Source organism: Helicoverpa zea, chromosome 17, assembly GCF_022581195.2.
Source record: "Helicoverpa zea isolate HzStark_Cry1AcR chromosome 17, ilHelZeax1.1, whole genome shotgun sequence".
Taxonomy (NCBI): Eukaryota; Metazoa; Arthropoda; class Insecta; order Lepidoptera; family Noctuidae; genus Helicoverpa; species Helicoverpa zea.
Genome location: NC_061468.1, coordinates 6,411,089 through 6,432,904, shown reverse-complemented (window position 1 = coordinate 6,432,904; position 21,816 = coordinate 6,411,089). Strand labels below are relative to the sequence as shown.

General features: G+C 37.1%; 1 protein-coding gene across 5 annotated transcripts; it reads left to right on the top strand.

Annotated features, from left to right (window-relative positions):
• Window positions 1–679: 679 nt before the first annotated feature.
• Window positions 680–21,804, top strand: LOC124638063 (CREB-regulated transcription coactivator 2-like). Of its 5 annotated transcripts, none has more exons than XM_047174873.1 (12): window positions 680–877; window positions 2,981–3,159; window positions 6,765–6,928; window positions 7,435–7,525; window positions 7,964–8,141; window positions 9,041–9,193; window positions 10,212–10,259; window positions 12,239–12,346; window positions 12,642–12,737; window positions 16,532–16,627; window positions 17,056–17,227; window positions 21,055–21,804. In XM_047174873.1, exons 1-12 carry the CDS (start codon window positions 764–766, stop codon window positions 21,207–21,209), a joined length of 1,554 nt encoding a protein of 517 aa, XP_047030829.1. In that variant the 5' UTR covers window positions 680–763; the 3' UTR covers window positions 21,210–21,804. The 5 variants fall into 5 exon arrangements, with proteins under 5 accessions (XP_047030829.1, XP_047030828.1, XP_047030831.1 ...); XM_047174872.1 differs by having other exon boundaries at window positions 7,943–8,141; XM_047174875.1 differs by lacking the exon at window positions 9,041–9,193 and having other exon boundaries at window positions 7,943–8,141.
• The last annotated feature ends 12 nt before the right edge of the window (window positions 21,805–21,816 follow it).

Below are 21,816 nucleotides of genomic sequence, written 5' to 3'. Positions count from 1 at the left end.
GTGACAAGAGCACGACGGATAATGTCATTTATGCTGGCGTGTCGTGCCATGCGACCAGCACTTTTGCTACAGGAAAGACCATGGTGCCCAAGGCGGTCCACAGATTCACCGCACTGGCAGCGATGCGGAGCCGCAGTGGGAGCGCCGAGGCGTAGGCATGTAGCGAGCCGGAATGTAGTGTCACCCAGCATGGTCCCAACGCTGGGTGACGGCAGTGCGTGAAGCCATAACCCTGACTCCCACTCTCCCACAGCCAGAAGGCGGGCACGCTCAGCAGTATTGACAGATGTTTCAATTCGTTTATTTCTCGTCAATCTGCAGAGCGGCTCGTCCCACTGTCTCTGGGAAGCCGGGTTGTCAGGGAAGGCTGTGTTTGGGCAAGACACTTTCCAGGCGTTCATGCCATCAGTCAGACACGGCACCTCAGAATCGACCAGTGAAGGGGCTAAAATTTTTCTGGTCAACTCCTTAGTGCCGCAGACCGAGGATAGGAACGCCGGTAGACTTAAACTGGAAATTTTACTGAAATAAAATATATTTAATCCAAAAAAAATATTGCAATAAAGTAGAAAGTTGAATAATTTTAATAAAATAAATCGACTAAATGTAAAATATACAATTCTTTTCGCACGAATGATGACATGACTATTTTTTTTCTAAAATGGCAACACCAGTCTGTGGCTGACAGTCAAGCGCGTTTTGGATCTTTGAACGCTAAAAATTGTGATGTAAAAACGAGAAAAATAAATGTTTACTGGCCATCATGGCGAATCCAAGAAAATTTAGTGAAAAAATTGCCCTCCACCATCAAAAACAAGCAGAGGAAACAGCTGCTTTTGAACAGATTATGCGCGAAGTTTCCGACGCAACCCAAAGGGTATGTCGCCTATTTACTCAGGCAGTCGCTTCCTGGCCGTCAAATGTGCCCGCCGACGTAAACAATAATCCATTACATTATACTTATTGCGCCTAAACAACAAAGTGAACATATTTTTTATTAAACTCGATAGCAAAATACCACTCGGTTCTCTGTGTATAGTTACAATTATTGTCATTGTCAAAATGAATTGTAAGTCTATTTGGTATCATACACAATAGCTAGTTAGAATATTATGAGTGTAACATCTCCTAATGAAACTGTAGAAATATAAAGTTATATTCCTCAGTCATAACTGATAACAATAGTAACTTGCCAGTGAAGATAATTTTGTGTTGAGTTCTAGACTTCTAGAGTCAGACATATTGTGAGTCTAGATATACTAACAACATGTTTTGTGATAATAACTGATTTAAATTAATTGGTACATAATTTTAATTAAATTTTGATTCATTCAGTCTGTTATGGATATTTGTTTGATAATTTTCAATAAACATAGTAATGTAAAGTATGAGAGTACAGTCAAGAGATGTTCAGGCATCATGATTGCAGGTTAATTCAAGTAAGGTAGCAAGAGTGAAACCGCCCCCCGAGCCTAATGATAATGTTGAGACTTCACTCCGGCCCGCACAGCAAGGCTTGGGCACGTTCCGCAGTGGCTCCCTGCCAAATGTGGCTGCACCACAAGCTAGCACCAATGAGCAGGAAACTATTAAGGTTCCTTTGTTTTGGAATCTGATCATTAAAATCCCTTAATAGCGTAAATCTACCAGTATTATGATCTTGCATGTAGTCAATACCTTGACAAATGCTATGTGATTCTTTTTAAATTATATAATCAATAAAATACTTTTTTAATATTGTCATGACTAATCAGGGTAATTACCTGCAAGATTTGATTGAACATATGATTTATGGTAGAATTTGCTATTCCTATATTTTTTTTCCGGTAGTGGTGCAGTTGTAGCTGGCTGAATTTGTAATTCTTTTCAAAACTTCTTTTATTTTATGTATTCTCTTTAGTTCCCATGCAGTTTTTATTTGTCAAAGCCTATGAACAAAATAGACCACAAAAGTATTAAAATAAACAATCATTGAGGCTTCTAATTGCATTGTCACCTTGTAAAAACTTACTTGAATATTGTTAAATAGAATCAAATGCCTGTAATAATAAACAAAGTATGTAGTAATTCTTGTTAACTGAAAACTGTGTCGAATTCATATTTACATTATAACATGTGTTCTAATAATCTTTCTTGTTCACCAATGTTAACTCCGTCATCTGTTCACTCACACACTACAAACAGATTTATCTATGAATGTCTTATAATTTATTACTGTGTGGTGTTCTATTATTAACTTAAAAAAAAAAACAAAGAATTATTATTTTGCTTCCTGTATATTGCGGCTTCAAAATTTGATTTTATAGAGATTTTTTTTTTAGTTAGTATGATTGTTAAATGGCAATAAGTATGGAAAATCTCCTGTCAGATGGCATGTTGCATTTGTAATATTTCATGTTCATATTCCCTGCACTTATAGAAGTAGTGTTCTGATTGTATTGGCCCTGCTATGCCACCTGTTAGAACAAAACAATAGATTTGTTTCTTTTAATGTAATGTTTATTGATAGTGATAGTAATATGTGCAAAAATATGTACAGACAAACTAATTCAAGTAGTTTATCTAAGTAAAAATAAAATATGAAGTGCTAAAATTTTCGTACATCTTTTTGCACACTTTTTGTAAAATCGTTTTTAAGGCAAATGCATATACCTATAATGCATATTTTGTAAAATCCAATACCTTATTTGCGTCAATCACAGTAACATCTATTGGGTAAAATAATTAAATGTACAGGAAAAATAGTGTAGATATCTGAGCGTCATTCATGCTTGTTGGCGTTTCCCGCCAAACTAGCCGAACCGGAATTGTGGCGTTGGCGTAAATGCAGGGGAACCCTTTATTTACCGGTGTTTCAAGGCTGCAATTTGAAGGGAAATGTCAGCAATAATTCTTTAGTTTTTAGTCCTTTTTTACAACATTGACGTTTTTGTTTGTATTTATGTACTTGTTGTTGAGATGTGTGCGTTTTTTGTTGTAGCCGGAAGAATTACCGCTATCGAACCAGTATGCTATGGCCGGGGGCCGGAGCGGCGGCACATCGCCGTCACGCTCGCCGGCCGGGCAGCGCGGCCGTGCCTCCTCGTCGGTCGGGCCCATGCGCCGCCCGGCAGACCGGAGGCACGATACGAGCCCCTATGGCAGCACTGTATACTTGAGGTAACTTAATATCTGATACTGATGATCTAATATACCTACACAACACTAACCATTTCTGTCTGCCATTATTATTATAATATTCTGACAGAATTTCATGACGTAGCTTTATGTTAAATAATAATTATGTACCTAGCACAAATCTACACGCACACAGCCGGTTTCTTCGTAACTAATAATACGAAAAAAAAACTGGTTAATTTATTGTTTTCGACACTGTAATGTTCTTTTGTCTCAACTACGTATCTCGGTAAACATTGAACAAACAATAAAAAAATATATTTAAGTTATAATTGAATCAACATAACGTGCACTATATAGCCCTCGAGGTTACGATAATTAAATCAGTCACTAACTATACTCCTTACGTCACTCCTCTAATCATGGTAGTCATGTTGAATTATTATCTAAAATACCAAGTCGCAAGAAGCCGCCGGACGCACAATTAATTCCAATTTAAAACTAGAAACGTGTTGATAATATTTAATTACTAAGTTCATGAGGTAAAATATTTTATGAGTCATTTTCATGTCATGTTAATTCAAGTTTCATTGTAAGTCGTTCTAAGAAGCTCATTCATATTTAATAATAATAATAATTGTTTTATAGAACGTGTCAACAAACACTGAGGAAACATTGCTAAACAACTACATATGTACTATGTATGAGTACACAACTTATAATATTTACATACCTATAGGAAATAAAAATATTAAATTCTTTGACGTAAATCTGTTTTCAGTTCACTTAGCGTTGAGCTTATTTTATTTAAAACATAAATATTACCTCGAAAAATAGCAATAAAACGATTCAGGTTTTGCCTTTCTACGAAGCGCTTTAGATTGGCGTATAAATTATAGAACGTGTATGAATTTAATTTATTCTGCAGACTAGCTTATCATGATCTCAGTTTTAAGGCGAGTTTACCGTCTGAGAGCTTTGCTAAAACTGCATTAACATTTTTAAAGAATATAATATGCATACTAACATCGACATCGTGGACGAAAAAAACCGTATGAGTAATCGATACTCTGTTAATCGATTACTTAAGTTACCATTTTCCTGCTTATCTCTTGAAGTTAAACGTGTCGTGTTTTTGCGATGTTTTAAATATGACGTCAAAACTTTAAATTTCAATTCGATTAAAATGCGTAATAATGTTTGCGTAAAGGATATTGTTAGACGAATTTAGAAACAACATTTTTTTTCATGACGATTTGTAATTCAAGTACTTTTTAACTTGCAAAGCTTATAAATGTTCTTTATCATACCACCGATGCGATCTGGGTATGTCGTATATTTCCCGACTGCAATGCAAACGGGCAATTCTTGACACCTGTTTATTATAAAAGAAAAACCCGCAGGCTACGTTCTTATGTCGAATGAGGAAATCGTACGCTAAAAGAACATTCATAAATGCGGTTTTGTGCATTTTGCAAAAGGAATAAAAACTTAGGAGACGGGAAAAGAAAGGATTAAATAAAAAGAAGGCATCCTGGCAACTTTTAATCCTCCTCAGATTCACTCCTAACCAAAAACCGTTAGGCTTAGCAAATTATTCATATTTATAATTTTTAGGAAGTTCATCCAGTTATACAAAATCACCCTTACTTTCTTCATTCTTGGCGGGAAACTTCCTACAACTCGCCAATCTATTAAAACCTTAGAACCTTCCAGTCCTTCATGAATTGCTTAACTCTTTTTTAACCCCCGACGCAAAAACGACGGGGTGTTATAAGTTTGACGTGTCTGTGTGTGTGTGTGTGTGTGTGTGTGTGTGTGTGTGTGTGTGTGTGTGTGTGTGTGTGTGTGTATATGTGGCATCGTAGCTCCCAAACGGATGATCTATGCGATGATCAATGCGGTTTTTTTTGTTTGAAAGGAATGTCATTCGGGAGTGTTCTTAGCTATGTTTGGTGGAAATCGGTTCAGGTCTTCAAGGTCATCAGCTCGTTTGTTAGGTGTGATAGGAATGTTACACGCGCAGTTTACTTGCAAGCATATGTGGGATCAGAAATTTGAAACACTAATGTCTTCTGGAACCACTGAGCTGGTCTGCTGTTAGGACACGAAGATAGGAGACGTAACCCTGAACTGCCTTTTAGTAAACCCATCGAGTTTGGGCTCGTTGAATTTGTCTTGACTAGCTCTCTTCATTTTTCTAATTGACTAGAACCTGATGCTGGAAATAGGATGTGGCGGATGAAATCCTGGAATGCCGGAATGAAACGGATAAACCGATTTATATGTATTTTTGCTGAAAGTCTAAAATGACCAAAGGTTAATCTTTATTGTTTCTCAATCTGTGCAATTCTCCCAGAGCCAGTTTGTAATGAGGATTTTTAAACAGCTTCCTTTGGCCGAGATCGCATATAGCGACCACATCTTAAAATAAAAGAAATTAAATGAAAGAAGGAAAAATTAAGGAGCTCCTTCAAAAAGCATAAAATAAAATTAAATAATGAATAAAAAAAAAAACCCGACCCAAAAAAAGCACGCAATTATTATGACAAAAGGTTAAAAACGCTAAACCCTATAAAAAGCAAAAAATAACTTTTAACACTACGTAAGTACCAACTAAAGCATGTCAGACTAAACTAAATTTTGACGTGTAGGGGGACCGCTTTTTACCTTTAAAAATACTACATTAATCAAATGATACCTACTTAATTACAACATTCTTATAAAAAAACACGTATCTATACAAAATTATATAAAAAATTATAAGAAGTATATATAATGTAGTAGTATGTATATAATTACTTCTAACGTTAAGCTAATAAATTAGAGCGGACCCCCGACACGACAAAATTTAGTTTAGTCTGACATGCTTTAGTTGGTACTTACGTAGTGTTAAAAGTTATTTTTTACTTTTTTAGGGTTTAGCGTTTTTAACCTTTTGTCATAATAATTGCGTGCTTTTTTTGAATCGGGGGTTTTTTTAATTTATAATTTAATTTTTTATGTCAAAATACAAAATAATTAAACATCTTTCTGTCCCTTTAAGTACAAAAAGAACGTAATACTTGTGTACTACTCAAGCATTAAATCTAGTGATTAGTATGTATTAAGTAAACTGGTCTACTTGAACAAATGAGGAAGTGGTGAAAGGTGGACTTAACTTCAGGCCTGTCATGATAACTAATTATAAACGCCTATTTTTTTTTGTTTCTTTAAATGATTAAGCACTTTTTATACATGAATAGTTTGTTGGTATCGGCTGCCATTTGTCTTTTTGACAGCTTCTAGATTGGTAGAAAGTCTAACCAAGGAGTATCGTGTCTACGGTAGACAGATTTTAGTCGTCCAATAGGTATGTTTCATGTAAAAATCATAAGACTCCTCTAAATCTGTCTATTAGACTGGAAGCTGCTTCCATCATACTTGGAAACAGCTCAAGCAAAAACATTTTTTTAATTGTTTGAATGGCTGCGGGAATTTTCCAGAAAGTTTCCTCGTTTCTAGAGCACAAAGACCTCAAGAAGAAGTCAATAAAAGTGTATTATTCTCCGATCCACCCTAGTACAGAACACCCTGGATTTCCCATATATTCCCAAGGAACTGATTATGATAGTCAATTTTTAACAGTAGTTTCGTTTGGTTCACAGTCCGCCGCCGGACAGTAACTGGCGGCGGACGAACTCAGACTCGGCGTTGCACCAGTCGTGCGGCGTGGAACAACAGACGACGGCTCAGCCGCTGTCGCCGCACCGGACCATGCACTCGCACGCGCACCCACATCTACATCCTCACCAGAACCATCACAGAAGAGGTGAGTAGACTCGGTAGTAGCATGGGCTGGTTCCTATAAAGAAAAAGAAAGATTTCCTTACTCATGGTAGATTTTTGACCTCAACTTTATAGGATAGAGGACAAATTTTAATATCCGTAAGCAAACGGTGTTGTTTCTTGTTTAAAAGAACTGGGCATTGTTATCATGGGCAGTTTGGGCGACATGACCTATCGGCCATTTTGCTCCCTACGGTACGATCGGCAAATCTTGACTATAATGGCTTCAAAAAGGATTTTTTATAGTTTATCTTGGGTCTGGCTGTAAAACTGAAACGATCCTCTTTTTGCCTACATGAACGCCTTCACATAGATTTCTAAGAGGTTTAGACAAACTAGAACTTACATCCCTCTTGGAAACGAACTGATACATAACATACATGCCAATGATAGATATTCAGTTGGGACTTCATATTCCAGGCTTTAGTTTGGAATAAGCTTCCACAAAATTCACGACTTACAATCTAATAATTTCGTAATTTATTTCAGGTGACATCCACTTAGATGTGTTAGCGCCAATGAACCCAGCAAATCGACCAAGATCGTCATGTGAAATACCCAGAATACCTAACAATAATAAGTGAGTATGCTATTACGTTATATTATTGATCACGGAAAAAACATCTTCATATTTTATCCCTAAGCTTGAAACATGAATGGCAATTGCATAAATGGTATGCTGAGTTAAGTAGTTGAATAATTACATTTATTGTTATGACTCATTCTCATCATCTTTCGTTGGAACTGACCGAATCTCAAATTAGTGCCTACAACGAAACCTAAATGGCAGAATTACAAAACATTTATTTTTAACCTAATACCTATATTATCATGTATGGAAAATTTTATAAGAAACAAATGTTATCAAGAACTTTATTCTGTGTTGACTGTTGTAAAATTTGAGGAGAATTAAAGGTGGTGTATTTTTTTAGGGTCTAATTTTTTGTGCTTTCAATTTATTTCAATGTAGTATACTATTAATGCGTTTTCTGTTTAGCACGTATGACTGTTTCGACAGCGTATACGCGGGCGGGGAGGGCGGCGGGGGCCTGGGGGGTGAGATGGCCGTGCCGGGCGGGTCGCTGCCCGACCTGACGTCGGTGCACTTCCCGCCGCCGCACTACGCGCCGCACTCACAGCACGCGCCGCACGCCCACCCCGCGCACCGCGCCTCGCCCGACTACCAGCCCAGATACGTACGTACCGAAACACCCCCCCCACCATCGAATCTCATTTCATACTGCTCTGTGATTCGTCTGTCTGTGTTAACTGAACAACGTGTAGTGTTTCAACCGATTGCATAGAGTTACTGAGTAGGCTGTTCGGGAGTTTTGATATGGTGTTGCCATTTTAAGGTGTTTACCAAGAAAATTGGGAGTTAAAAGTCAAGGGACATCTTCCGAATTAGTTTTACAATGGCGTCACAACATTTACTCTTACTTTTTGTGACATAAAAAATATATGGTCTTTAAGTTATATCTGGCAATACTAACCTAAAAGGCGGTCAAGTCGTAGTTCTTATTTACACAACTGAACAGCTGACTCGGTGGCTGTGTATCTGTGTTAACTGATCGCCAATCCGTCCCGCTCAGCCGACCGAACTGATAAGAACTGCATCTCACGTGTTTCGCACGCCACACTCGCGTGATACTACTAATAGGTTCAAGTTGAACTGACACTCAATGCAATACACGTGCGATTAAGAACCTAATTACTGTCGAGAGAAATAAATAATCGCTGAATGGAGAGAAGTAATTGGATTGGACTAAATTCTATTTCGGATTCTGCCGTGATAATGACATTTAGATAGATCAATAATGCGTCGGAAGCAAGTATGGCTATAGGACTCCATTAGGACCGTAGGTACACGACAGCAATACCTAAGGAATTCGCACCTGAAGCGAGTTATGTCAAATAAATAATGACGTGCAGCAAAAAAGCAATTAAATAGAAAAATAAATATTTACTTAATGAAAAATTGAAACAAAAAAAATATGTTAAGCGGGTCTTGCTAAAATGATCCGTTCCAATTGCGAATTCCTTTGACCACGTACTTGCCACGGCACGGAGATCGCATGAGGTTGCGTGGTTGCAGTCGCCGACCTCGCCGGGCGCGGTGTCGCCGGGCGGCGGCAGCGTGTCGCCGGCGACCGGCGGCCTGTCGCCGGCGTCCGGCTCCCCCGTCGGGGCCACAGTGCCTCTGCATCAGCAACACCACGACACATTGCCGCAGATGTATGACGCACAGGTCTGTGTCGCATGGCCAACGGAAACTTTGTATTGATCTGCTAGATGTTGCACTTGCGTCTCGAGGAGTTTGAAGTTTCTTCGGACTGCCCTCACCCGGTTGAAAAAATACCCCAATTTTTCATCAAAATCCGAGCAGTAGTTTTCCGTGAAAGAGTTTTGTGTCAAACTTTCATTTTAGAAGTTCACACAAATGTTGTTAAAGTGAAAGTTTACAGCTTACATCAAATAACTTTTCCCCTCTGAAGACAGCATTGATGTTTGCGCGCGCGCAGTATTTGTTTTCTTAGTACATTTTGACTTAGTAGACGACTATGGAGGGACAAAGTTATTTTATGATGTACTCCAGGAGTTTCTTTCCACAGGTGTCGAAATGTATAAATGATTAAAATAAGAATAGAAATCATATCGCTAGATTTTGGATTAATAGATGCTTGTTTTTTATAGATTTTACATTTAAACGGTTTATTTACATTAATTTGAAGATAAACGAACTGCCAAATTGTTTTTATGTGTCTACTAATATTATTACTAGAAGAAAATCGCGTGAACTTTAGTCGCCATTGTATTTTGTATCGAATACCCAATCTCTGATAGCTACGCACACGCGTATGACTCACAATCTTGGACGCCGCGGAAATCACACAATAATCAATTTACATTACCAACCAAATCTGTCTTGCATTAAAAAACTATTTCAGTATCGATTGATCGGACATTACTATGCAAGAATTCACGCGTTGCTCTGACAAAACATTATTGTCTATCAAAAATGGCGTGCAGTTCCCTCAGCAGCGATGCATAATGTAGATAGCTGGTTAATGAATAATCTGACAGCGAGTGAATCATGTGTAACGAACTAGTTGTAGTACAGTGTACAGCGCTAACACCGGCTTGGAGAACGTTAACATTGTGCCTCACGTGAGCACTCACTTCGATACCAACTTTAACATTTTTGTTGTTTTTGTTATGTTTGTGTTTATTTGCTTTCTACACAAATCATTTTTTGTTTATTTCAGAATCACTTATCTGTACCAAACACAAATAATTATCTTCATCATAATAAGGTTCGTTTTCTTTTTTAACCTCCTCTTAAAATTTTACTCCCGCTCATTCTTTACAGGCGGTCGCTTGAATGCTTTGAAACGCTGTCTGTTGTTGGTGGCGATATTTTTGATAATTATCTATAACAGAGCTGGGTCTCGCTAATATCCTACATATCTATGTCTTTGACATTCATTCTATATTTCGTCTTTTTCATTCATCACATTGGTGCTTCGTGCATGAGTCGACGTTACTAACTTGTTTTCAGCTAACCATGTTCACTAATAACATTTCGAAGCAATATATTGCTTATTTCAGCACCTCCGCACTTAACGACACCTTCGTATCCTTTATCGATATTGTAACAAATATATTTTTCGTAATATAATTTTAAATTCGTCAAAACACTATTATTTATTGGTGACTTAATTTCAATATGAGAAATTTTATGACTTTATATGTTTATTGATGTCACGTTCTCGTGGCATTTGCGTTCTAAGACATGAATAGCACAATTATTAATTATAAATAAATATTCATACAAATAAAAGTCGTCACTCATGGCATGGGTTATTCAGCTGACATGAGGTCACTCATAAGAGTACTTATTTATTGAATGAGCAACTGAACAACTGTCGACTTTAATTAACTTGAGTAGAAAAAAAATATGGGTAAACTAGTTTTCTGAAAATGTTTAAAATATTCTTCAATCCTAACTTCACTATCACTCAACGCGACTATCATGCGCATGAGTGATTCACCAAAATTCACCAGATCGGCAAAAAAAAAAACGCTTTTGCGTATTTGAATTTCAATATTTCTCTAGTCCGCTGTAAAGAAATCAGAAATTGCAATATTAAAACACATTGGACGAATATATTCAAATTCAATTGCGACAGTAATTGCCAATGTCCAATAAAAATAATGACAGAAAGCACATATAAACTTGGTTGCCCAGAGTCATTATGAGACATGTGTAACTAATGAGTGACGACTGTTTATTTATTATTATTATTTGCTTTTACTACTTCAGTTGTATCCAACATAAATTATTTTAAGTGCATGTCATAATCCTAAAAAACCTCTTGTTCATTCTCTAACGGTTTTTACGCAGTTGTGATGAATAACTGCATAAATTACGATTAAATTATGACATGTGGATTAACTAACATTGGAGCATTACTCATCGTAAACAATTATATTAACACGAGCTACAATATTTTACATAAGCTTGCAATACTAAATTTTGAATATAACTATCAATTGGCATGATTACTTGTATATATTTTCAACCAGTTTATTAAAATTATTATCTAATTTATATGTCTGCAAAAAATGTGGTTCTTTCTTTGAATTTACGAAAGCGGAAAACCATTTGGTTTTATGGTTTGTATGAGATATTATTATTTGAAGAATCAACCACATAAACAGGATGATCATTTTTGCCATTTCGAGGAATCTACATAACGGTTCACTTCATGATTATTTTTAATTAGCTTTAATAATTAATTCGATCTTAACATGCATGTACAAATTGGCTTCTGGCTAAAAGCAGTGTGATGCTGTCTTATTTACAAATTAATTATTGCAAATTAGTAGAGGTGGGCGGTTGGTATCAATATATTTGAATGAATTACATTTCAGACAGGACATTGAACTCGATCAACTCCATATCTGGACAATGTGGAAAGTTGTGGCATTCATAGAATGTACAACAGTTATTTGAATTTACAGTGGTTCCAAGATAGTTGCTGGCCTGATAAAAGTCGCCTAGACTTCTTATTTGTCCTAGTTCCTACACATATTTATGCAAAAAAAATATCGAATAGTAATAAATAGATAGCAATCAGATACCAAGCTGCCAATGCCCTACACTTCTAACTAAAGAAAGCATTTTGTAAATTTCGCTTTTAACTACTAATTCAGAATCCTCGTCACACTGTTTTCTACCTTCACAAGATGGTATGTTCCCGTGTAACGTGTTTCTTTCGGCTGGTTTCAGAATATGTCGCCTCTGGACCACGGGTGGATACCCTCCGGCTACCAGACGCATTGTAGTCCGCCCTCACAATATTCGTCAACGTCGAATATTAACATACCTTCACCAACGGTAATAAAAAAATATTATAGCCTATAATATCGATAAGTCATATTTTATTCAATAGCTTAATATTTAAATAGAGCATTTATGAAAATCAATGCTAGAAATTCTTATTGCTCTACAGACAGGTTCGCTGTTTAGAGGTCAATGAACTGTGAATTGCTTGTAAAGACATTTGCAAGTTTTTAATGTTTCCATTCCCAGACTATTGTAATTAATGTCAACTGAATTCTGGTAGCAAATAAATCTGTTTTCGACAGCATTAATTAAAGCTCGAAAATTAATGATTTTGTTCCAATTTCAGATGGTGCACAGTCCAGGGAGTCCGGTGGAGTCACCGCAAACAGACTACAATAATTTACATCAAGCGTTACTACAACCTTTCGAGCAAATCACAATGGTAAGTCAAACGCCAAAACTTACACACTCATAATTCATTGAACGCAAATCAAACTGGTTTCCGTCCACGTGACGTTGAAATATTTATGTTCAAGGACAATCTTGAACAGTTAACTAAGTTATAAATAAGACTATCATTTAGTGCTGGCCATTTGTAATTCCATTATAAATGTATGCGTGACATGAGGTACGGCTCGGACGGCCTTGACCGTAACTATCATTAGAAGTACAAAGGAACTGGCATACAATTAAATAATACATTCCTCTTCCTTGTTTGATTTAATTTATTTGTAAAAATATTGATTTTGAGGTCATACAATTACTAGCGGGCGAATATAAGATTTAAATAAAATGCTGTTACTTATTAAATCTTATTAAACAATTTCGAACCATAAAATATTCCAAACTTTTTTAGTAGGTACCTATTATGAAAAAATATTTTTCATTGACGGGCAAAATCACTTGTTGTTTTAATGGCCATAAAAGTGTCAATCAATAATTCTTTTAAATGACATTATGTTAAAATACTAATATCTTAAAATAAATGGCATCTTAGAAACGCGTCGTTCGCAATTTAGTCGATTGAAAACTTTAAATTACACGGACACCAATGTTTATAAATAAATAACATGCCTAATTGATAGGAAACCGGCTACAACGTTCGTTACGTAACTAACGTAACATTTGAAATAACAATAACATTAATTTATTTATACTTATGCTTCAATGGAACAGCAAGGAATTGTAAGTAAAAAAACGAATAATCAATTGAAATGCAATGTTTAATGACACTGGTATATACTCTCATCATCAAAAATGTATTTGAAAGTAGTTAAAGGAGAAAAGAATCAAGACTAGTTAATAATTTTGGCACATTGGAAAGGAATAAAGTATTTAAACGCACATAATATAATAAAGCTGCACTTCATCAATCATCAAATTAAAGCCAGCACATAGAGAATATACCTTATATACCAAAATAATACACTGAACTAAACAGGGTGACTATTTGAGATGGATCAAATTAGGGCAGGTAACTCAACCGGTGTAAAATATGCCTACTCTATCAACATTCGGCCGTAAAATTTTATTATAGAATTACCTATCAATTTTTATTTTACGACATGAACGATACATAAATTCAAGCAATATTATTTCGAGTTAGAAACAAATTAAAATTTGATAATGACTTTGTATCGGTTAAGGTACCACCCTAAATATGAACAGGTATATGAGACGGGTTTTATCACACTAGTAAATACATAAATATTTATTGCTCTGAGAAGCTGGTCTCATGTACTTGACCCGTTGCTGTGATAACAATAGCAAGTAAAGTTACTGTCTGTCAAATGCTAATGTGTGTGATATATACCTTTATACGTCACTATATAAATATCAATAATGTGTGACTTACATATGTACCCACAAATCAGGTATTTAAGTGCCTAACAGTGTTTGTTTATAAATGTTAATATTCGCTGATTGACGTAAACATAAAAACTGGATTTCCCACTTAACAAAAAGGTAGTTAAAATTATGATATATCTTCAAAATATTGACTACTATTGGCATATAAGAATGATATTTAAAATGTGCAAAGTGACGCATATATAGGATAACTGGTTTATTTACGTCATGAATGTTTTTTTAAAGTAAGAAAAACTTCATTGTCTACTATTTGAAATTAACAGTTAGGTAAAGCTCTGATAGTATTGACGTCAATTCGGCATACACGTCTTACTCACACTCAATGATAGTGGTATTCCCACCATGTGAGATACCTACCGGAAAAGATCAAGAGTAGGTAATTAAATATCAACAAAAGTTCTCATTGAACAACTTTGGCAATCGTTTCGGGGGGTCAGAAGCCAGTAAGTCTGACAACGGGTATTGTATCTTAACAAAGGGTATTGGGTTGCCCGGGAAATAGGGTTGACGAGGTCAGATGGGGCAGTCACTCCTTGCACTGGTACTCAGCTGCATCCGGTTAGACTGGAAGCTGACCCCAACCTAGTTGGGAAAAGGCTCGGGAAATAACTCAGAAATTGAAATGACGATATCAAATCCCATTAGTAATCTTTTTCCAACAGCTAATTTTTAAACAAACATTTGATGTTCAGTCAAATATTGATTTACTTTGTCAATTTTATCATAGTTTAGCCCATATTTCAGAGTCTTCATAACAGAACATGATACAAACATTTTATTTATAACCGACTTTCCAAAAAGGAGGTTCTCGATTCGTCGGCAGTTTTTTTTGTATGAATATTTGCCAATTACTCAAAGACTGGTTCGATTCACATTTTTTTTTTTATAAGTACAAGTTTTTCAGTCAGGTTTTTTTGATTTGGTCGACATATTTGACAGACTGTAACTAAAGTTAAGTGTGCTAGTGTGTAATATGTGTAATATTGGTGGATGTTGGCCAAGGATTGGGCGCAGCTGGTGCAGAGCCTCGTGGAGTCAGGCTGGACCGCGCACGTACAAGTGGCGGAAAATGTACGACACTCCCCCCTCACGCATTTATAGTGATGTTTAACGTGATTCGTGGACGATTTTATCGCTAATTACATATTTATATTATAAAAATTAATCGTCTCATTACACAATTGTGAATTGAACGAAAAATCGCGTGAATTTTTGTGGCATTTGTCACTTTTTTGCGACGTATCAAAAACTTTTTGGAGACGCTGTCCTCCTTGGACTTTTTAAAAAGTGCGTTGAGCATAGATAATATGTGAGAAGTGGTGAAATCGTACGCTTGTCGCTGATTCAATATTGAGTTATTATTACGTGTCGTAACACTTAATTCCACGGATATTATTATTAGCGCACGTACCTTTACGAGTTTAGCATTTACAATAAGCTGGAGCTCTGTTCACATTTCATTTTGTTATCGCGACTTCCCTTCTAGAGAAAATAAATGAATAAATCATTAATTTGAGAAATTTGTTCTTATTGCTGTAGCATTAAAGTCCATTTTGCTATCTATTTGACGAAATAAATCGAAGGGGTCGTGTTTATTTTCTCTAGACGAAATCTTCGATAGTACTATTCCTCTCATTCTTTAAATAATATTAGAAAAACATTTAAAAATAGATACCAAAGAGTATTATAGTACTATTGAGACATTTTCCTATGATTTGCATATTTTTTCCAAAGAGTAACGATGTATAATTTAGGCATGCTCGACAATTTTTGCAAGTAATAAAAAGTAGTTAATATTGTCAGAAACAATCCTAGTCTATGACTGGTATTTTATTTTGATAGTCTTGGTAAAAGTTTTGGGTCTATTCATAACTTTTTTTATCGTATTAATTCGGAAATAAAGACCATTTTGGTATTATTGTCATGAGCATGATTATCGCACTCTTTAGTCCGGCCGATAACATTCATAAGTATAATGCTATGGCTATGAAACCGTGTTACACTGCGTCAATGCTAAAGTAACAGCTAACATATATTTTTGAGCTTAATCAAACAAATCATCAACATTATGCTTGTGACATTTAGTAAGTTCATATAATTTTAAATAGTTCTTATTTTGACAATCCTTATTTGTAATACAGTCAGTGTTTTATTTTCCAATGTTGTTCAGTGGCTGTACCGCTTCAGTATTACAACCTCATTAGACATTGTACCTAACGTTACCATGGATCTGTTATTGCGGTAGTATTAGTGACGTCATGTGTTTTTATTTTCAGAATTTGCTGCGTTTTTTCTCTATGTTTTCTCTCGCTTGCCGATTGTAGGTGTTTGCGTGAGGCGTGATATTAATGTGTTTTGTGTCCACAGTTGGACAATCCGGTGTCGAGCTACAATACGACGTATCTCAACCACGGGTCACCGCACTCGCCGCAGACGACGAATTCGTCGTTATCATATCCCCAGGTCTGTATTGCTTTTTAGTAGATTTTTTACTTTCGTCGGTAGTGTAAGAGTTAGTTATCATGAAGGCATGAGCAATGTCAAAATACTTGTGATTTCACGGTATCGAGTGCCGTAAGCTATGCCTATTGGTGAAGCATCGCTGCTTTAGCTGACTTTAGCGTGTTACGTAGACGGTGTACAGGGAAGAGACCTGTTATCTCCAGACACACACTGAAATAAGCTAAAGCCAGTCTTTTGAGAGAGGCGGCTCGTTACAAAGGCACGAAACTGTCTTTATTTGTCACAGCATGGATGCATAAGAGCGCGCGTACGCGGCCGATGATGACGTCTGCCGTTCGTCATCATAAGCCGCTGCCGTTCGTCATCATAAGCCGCTCGCGTCTAGCCGAACGAAATCCTCTTCATTTAAATTATTTTGTAATCCTCAGTCGACGGCGACGAGCTGCGGCAGCGGCAGCGGCTCCATGGGGTGCGCGCGGCACAACGCGCGCGACCCGGTGGCGGGCGGCGGCGGCTTCGCGGCGCTGCAGCCGCTCGCCTCGCCCTCCGCGCCGCCCACGCCCGCCACGCCCGCCTCCATCCCCGACATCGTGCTCACAGGTACCTACTCACCATAGACCTTTTAAAATCTCATACCAAATGCTCCACTTGCCTCTCTGTCTATTAATATCAAGATTCCGATGAATTAGGTTAGTTATTCTTTGAGTTTTATTCGCACGCTTGACATAGAGCGTGAGTTTCAATACGAAAAGATGAGCCTTCTCTAGTCCGAGTCTTCCAGTCTGCTTCGAGAGGGCAAGCATGCGCTGCGATGACCTCGCGTCGTGGTGGAACGTAGAGCTCACGCCATAGCCGTTTCCCTTTTTGTGGTCAGCCTTATTTCGCCTCACCAGGCCGGTATCATCGAGTCCGTACTCGCGGGTTCATACCTGCGCCAGTGAGCGCGAGCGCTACAGCCTGGTCAGCTCATTGTCAATACGCAGTGATTACAGAGAACAGTCCTGTCAGCTGTCCCCATCCCGCTCGCCCTGTAATCACCCTCGCTAACTAAGTCCCTGCGTGAATCTACTTAGTGTCACTAACGAGCTGGCCACGCTATAGTTACCGTTGCCCGTATTGTCCCCAGGGCTTTCGGGAAGCTTCGCCGTGCGCGTGATCAGTAGCGATTGTACTACAGTGACTACTATTGACACGTTTCTTTTGTATTCCTTACTAGCTTCCGCCCGCGTCTTCGCCCACGTCAAGTTCGGCGTATATCGCGTTTCCAAGAGAAATCTTCAAAAGTCCGGGATAAAAATCCTATGTTGGTGGTCCTATGTGATAAATATCCTATGTTCTTTCTCAAGGTCAACTCTATCTCTGTACCAAATTTTATTAAAATCAGTTCAGTGGTTTAGACGTGAAAGCGTAACAGACAGACAGAGTTAGGGTGCTTACATAAACAAACAGGTTGCCGGTACAGACAAACCTGTACGGGTAGGTACCGATCAGTGCAGGTATAATATTTCCATACAATCCTATTCACTCACTTATAAAGAAACAGGTTGTAACTTACCCGTACAGGTTTGTCTGTACCGGCAACCTGTTTCTTTATGTAAGCACCCTTACTTTCGCATTTATAATATTAATGCTCTTACTTGCCTTTTTGTACTGCCCTTGTATACTCCCCTACATGCTGCCTTGTAAAATATCTATGTAGGAACTCGCTAATCATCATGCTCCGAGCTTTTTTTCCCAACTATGTTGGAGTCGGCTTCCAGTCTAACCGGATGTAGCTGAACTGTACTAGTGCCTTACAAGGTACACTCGCTGTACTCTCCCTATTTATCCTCTTACGTACTATATCTATATACTTTCCCTGTATACTCTCTTATGTACTATATCTATGTACTCTCCCTATATACTCTCTTATGTACTATATCTATGTACTCTCCCTATATACTCTCTTATGTACTATATCTATGTACTCTCCCTGTACTCTCCCTATATACTCTCTTATGTACTATATCTATGTACTCTCCCTATATACTCTCTTATGTACTATATCTATGTACTCTCCCTATATACTCTCTTATGTACTTTATCTATGTACTCTCCCTGTACTCTCCCTATATACATACTCTCTTATATACTATATCTATGTACTCTCCCTATATACTCTCGTATGTACTATATCTATGTACTCTCCCTGTACTCTCCCTATATACATACTCTTATATACTATATCTATGTACTCTCCCTATATACTCTCTTATGTACTATATCTATGTACTCTCCCTATATACTCTCTTATGTACTATATCTATGTACTCTCCCTGTATACTCTCTTATGTACTATATCTATGTACTCTCCCTGTATACTCTCTTATACAAGCTGTTGATTTGCATCCGTGCCATATTCAAGGAGGTAATTATGCTAATGATTCTCGACCCAAATCAATAAAAAAATTGGTACGTAATTTTTTTTCTTTAATTTTTTTTCGGAATTCCGTAAATGTCATCTAGCCTTATTTAAACTTGGCGCGTATGTTACTGGCGTTAAAACCGTGCTGCACCCTCACACAAACGCAAACACAAAGCATACGCAACGATCACTCATAAATTTCATTCATAAAATTGGATTACTTCGGAAATACCACGACATTACAATGACAAAAAAAGCAGTGCATATTAGTTATTTCCCATCTACTGTAATTCCAATCGATTATTTACGTATTGTATGTCCTCCTCCTGAGCTATGGCACAAATGCAAATCAACACCTTGTATACTATATCTATGTACTCTCCCTATATACTCTCTTATGTACTATATCTATGTACTCTCCCTATATACATACTCTCTTATATACTATATCTATGTACTCTCCCTATATACATACTCTCTTATATACTATATCTATGTACTCTCCCTATATACTCTCTTATGTACTATATCTATGCACTCATGTGTACTCTCCCTATATACTCTCTTATGTACTATATCTATGTACTCTCCCTGTATACTCTCTTATGTACTATATCTATGTACTCTCCCTATACTCTCTTATGTACTATATCTATGTACTCTCCCTATATACATACTCTCTTATATACTATATCTATGTACTCTCCCTATATACTCTCTTATGTACTATATCTATGCACTCATGTGTACTCTCCCTATATACTCTCTTATGTACTATATCTATGTACTCTCCCTATATACTCTCTTATGTACTATATCTATGTACTCTCCCTGTACTCTCCCTATATACTCTCTTATGTACTATATCTATGTACTCTCCCTATATACTCTCTTATGTACTTTATCTATGTACTCTCCCTGTACTCTCCCTATATACATACTCTCTTATATACTATATCTATGTACTCTCCCTATATACTCTCGTATGTACTATATCTATGTACTCTCCCTGTACTCTCCCTATATACATACTCTTATATACTATATCTATGTACTCTCCCTATATACTCTCTTATGTACTATATCTATGTACTCTCCCTGTATACTCTCTTATGTACTATATCTATGTACTCTCCCTGTACTCTCCCTATATACATACTCTTATATACTATATCTATGTACTCTCCCTATATACTCTCTTATGTACTATATCTATGTACTCTCCCTGTATACTCTCTTATGTACTATATCTATGTACTCTCCCTGTATACTCTCTTATATACTATATCTATGTACTCTCCCTATATACTCTCTTATGTACTATATCTATGCACTCATGTGTACTCTCCCTATATACTCTCTTATGTACTATATCTATGCACTCATGTGTACTCTCCCTGAATACTCTCTTATGTACTATATCTATGTACTCTCCCTGTATACTCTCTTATGTACTATATCTATGTACTCTCCCTATACTCTCTTATGTACTATATCTATGTACTCTCCCTATATACATACTCTCTTATATACTATATCTATGTACTCTCCCTATATACTCTCTTATGTACTATATCTATGCACTCATGTGTACTCTCCCTATATACTCTCTTATGTACTATATCTATGTACTCTCCCTATATACTCTCTTATGTACTATATCTATGTACTCTCCCTATATACTCTCCTATGTACTATATCTATGTACTCTCCCTATATACTCTCTTATGTACTATATCTATGTACTCTCCCTATATACTCTCTTATGTACTATATCTATGTACTCTCCCTATATACTCTCTTATGTACTATATCTATGTACTCTCCCTATATACTCTCTTATGTACTATATCTATGTACTCTCCCTATATACTCTCTTATGTACTATATCTATGTACTCTCCCTGTACTCTCTTATGTACTATATCTATGTACTCTCCCTATATACTCTCTTATGTACAATGTATATGTACTCTCTTAAACACTCTCTCACATAACTACAAGACAACATTACCTCATTGCAGACTACTCGGGCGAGCTGGACGCGGGCATGTTCGGCGGCGAGGAGGCGCAGCTGCGGGCGGGCCTGGACCTCGACGACCTCAACCTGCTGGACGACCCCACCGCGCTCGTGCCCGACTCCGCCGTCGAGCACGAGTTCCGCCTCGACCGCTTGTAGTACCCGCCACATTCCCCCACACCGAGTGCTGACAACCAATCAGAAGTTCCCACTGTCATTTAAATTTCGAACAGACAAATGCATAGGACAGTCGTGCGGTTAAAACCAGGGGCTTGAACCTGCTAATTTTACTGAAACAAAAAGTAGTAGAATGCCCCATAAGGTTAAAACTGCTATTGAGATTCAATTGTTACCCACACAGATTCAATTGTTGTCACATTATTAATTTAGCGGAATCAAGCCCCAGCAGAGTATCCTGAACATGCTGGCTGTAAAACACCAGCCTATCAATGTAGGAGTTCGATTTTTCGTCAAGGTGGGTCATATTTGTGATTGGTTGTTAGTACAAATATCTGGATTTTATAGTCACTGTATAAGCCCGGACGGTTAGAGCTTACCAGTAAACCCTTTCGAATACTATGTAGTGTACGGATATGCTAAGTTTTACCAGTTTTTAGAACAAAAATGTTGTTTTTGTTCTAAAAAGTTCTAAATAAACCATGAAAGGTTTGCAGATTTCACTTTATGGAGTTGGTAAATCTTAGGTTTTACTGGAAAATCTTATGACTGACCGTAGTTCGAGCTTTTACAGTAACACCATCACCAC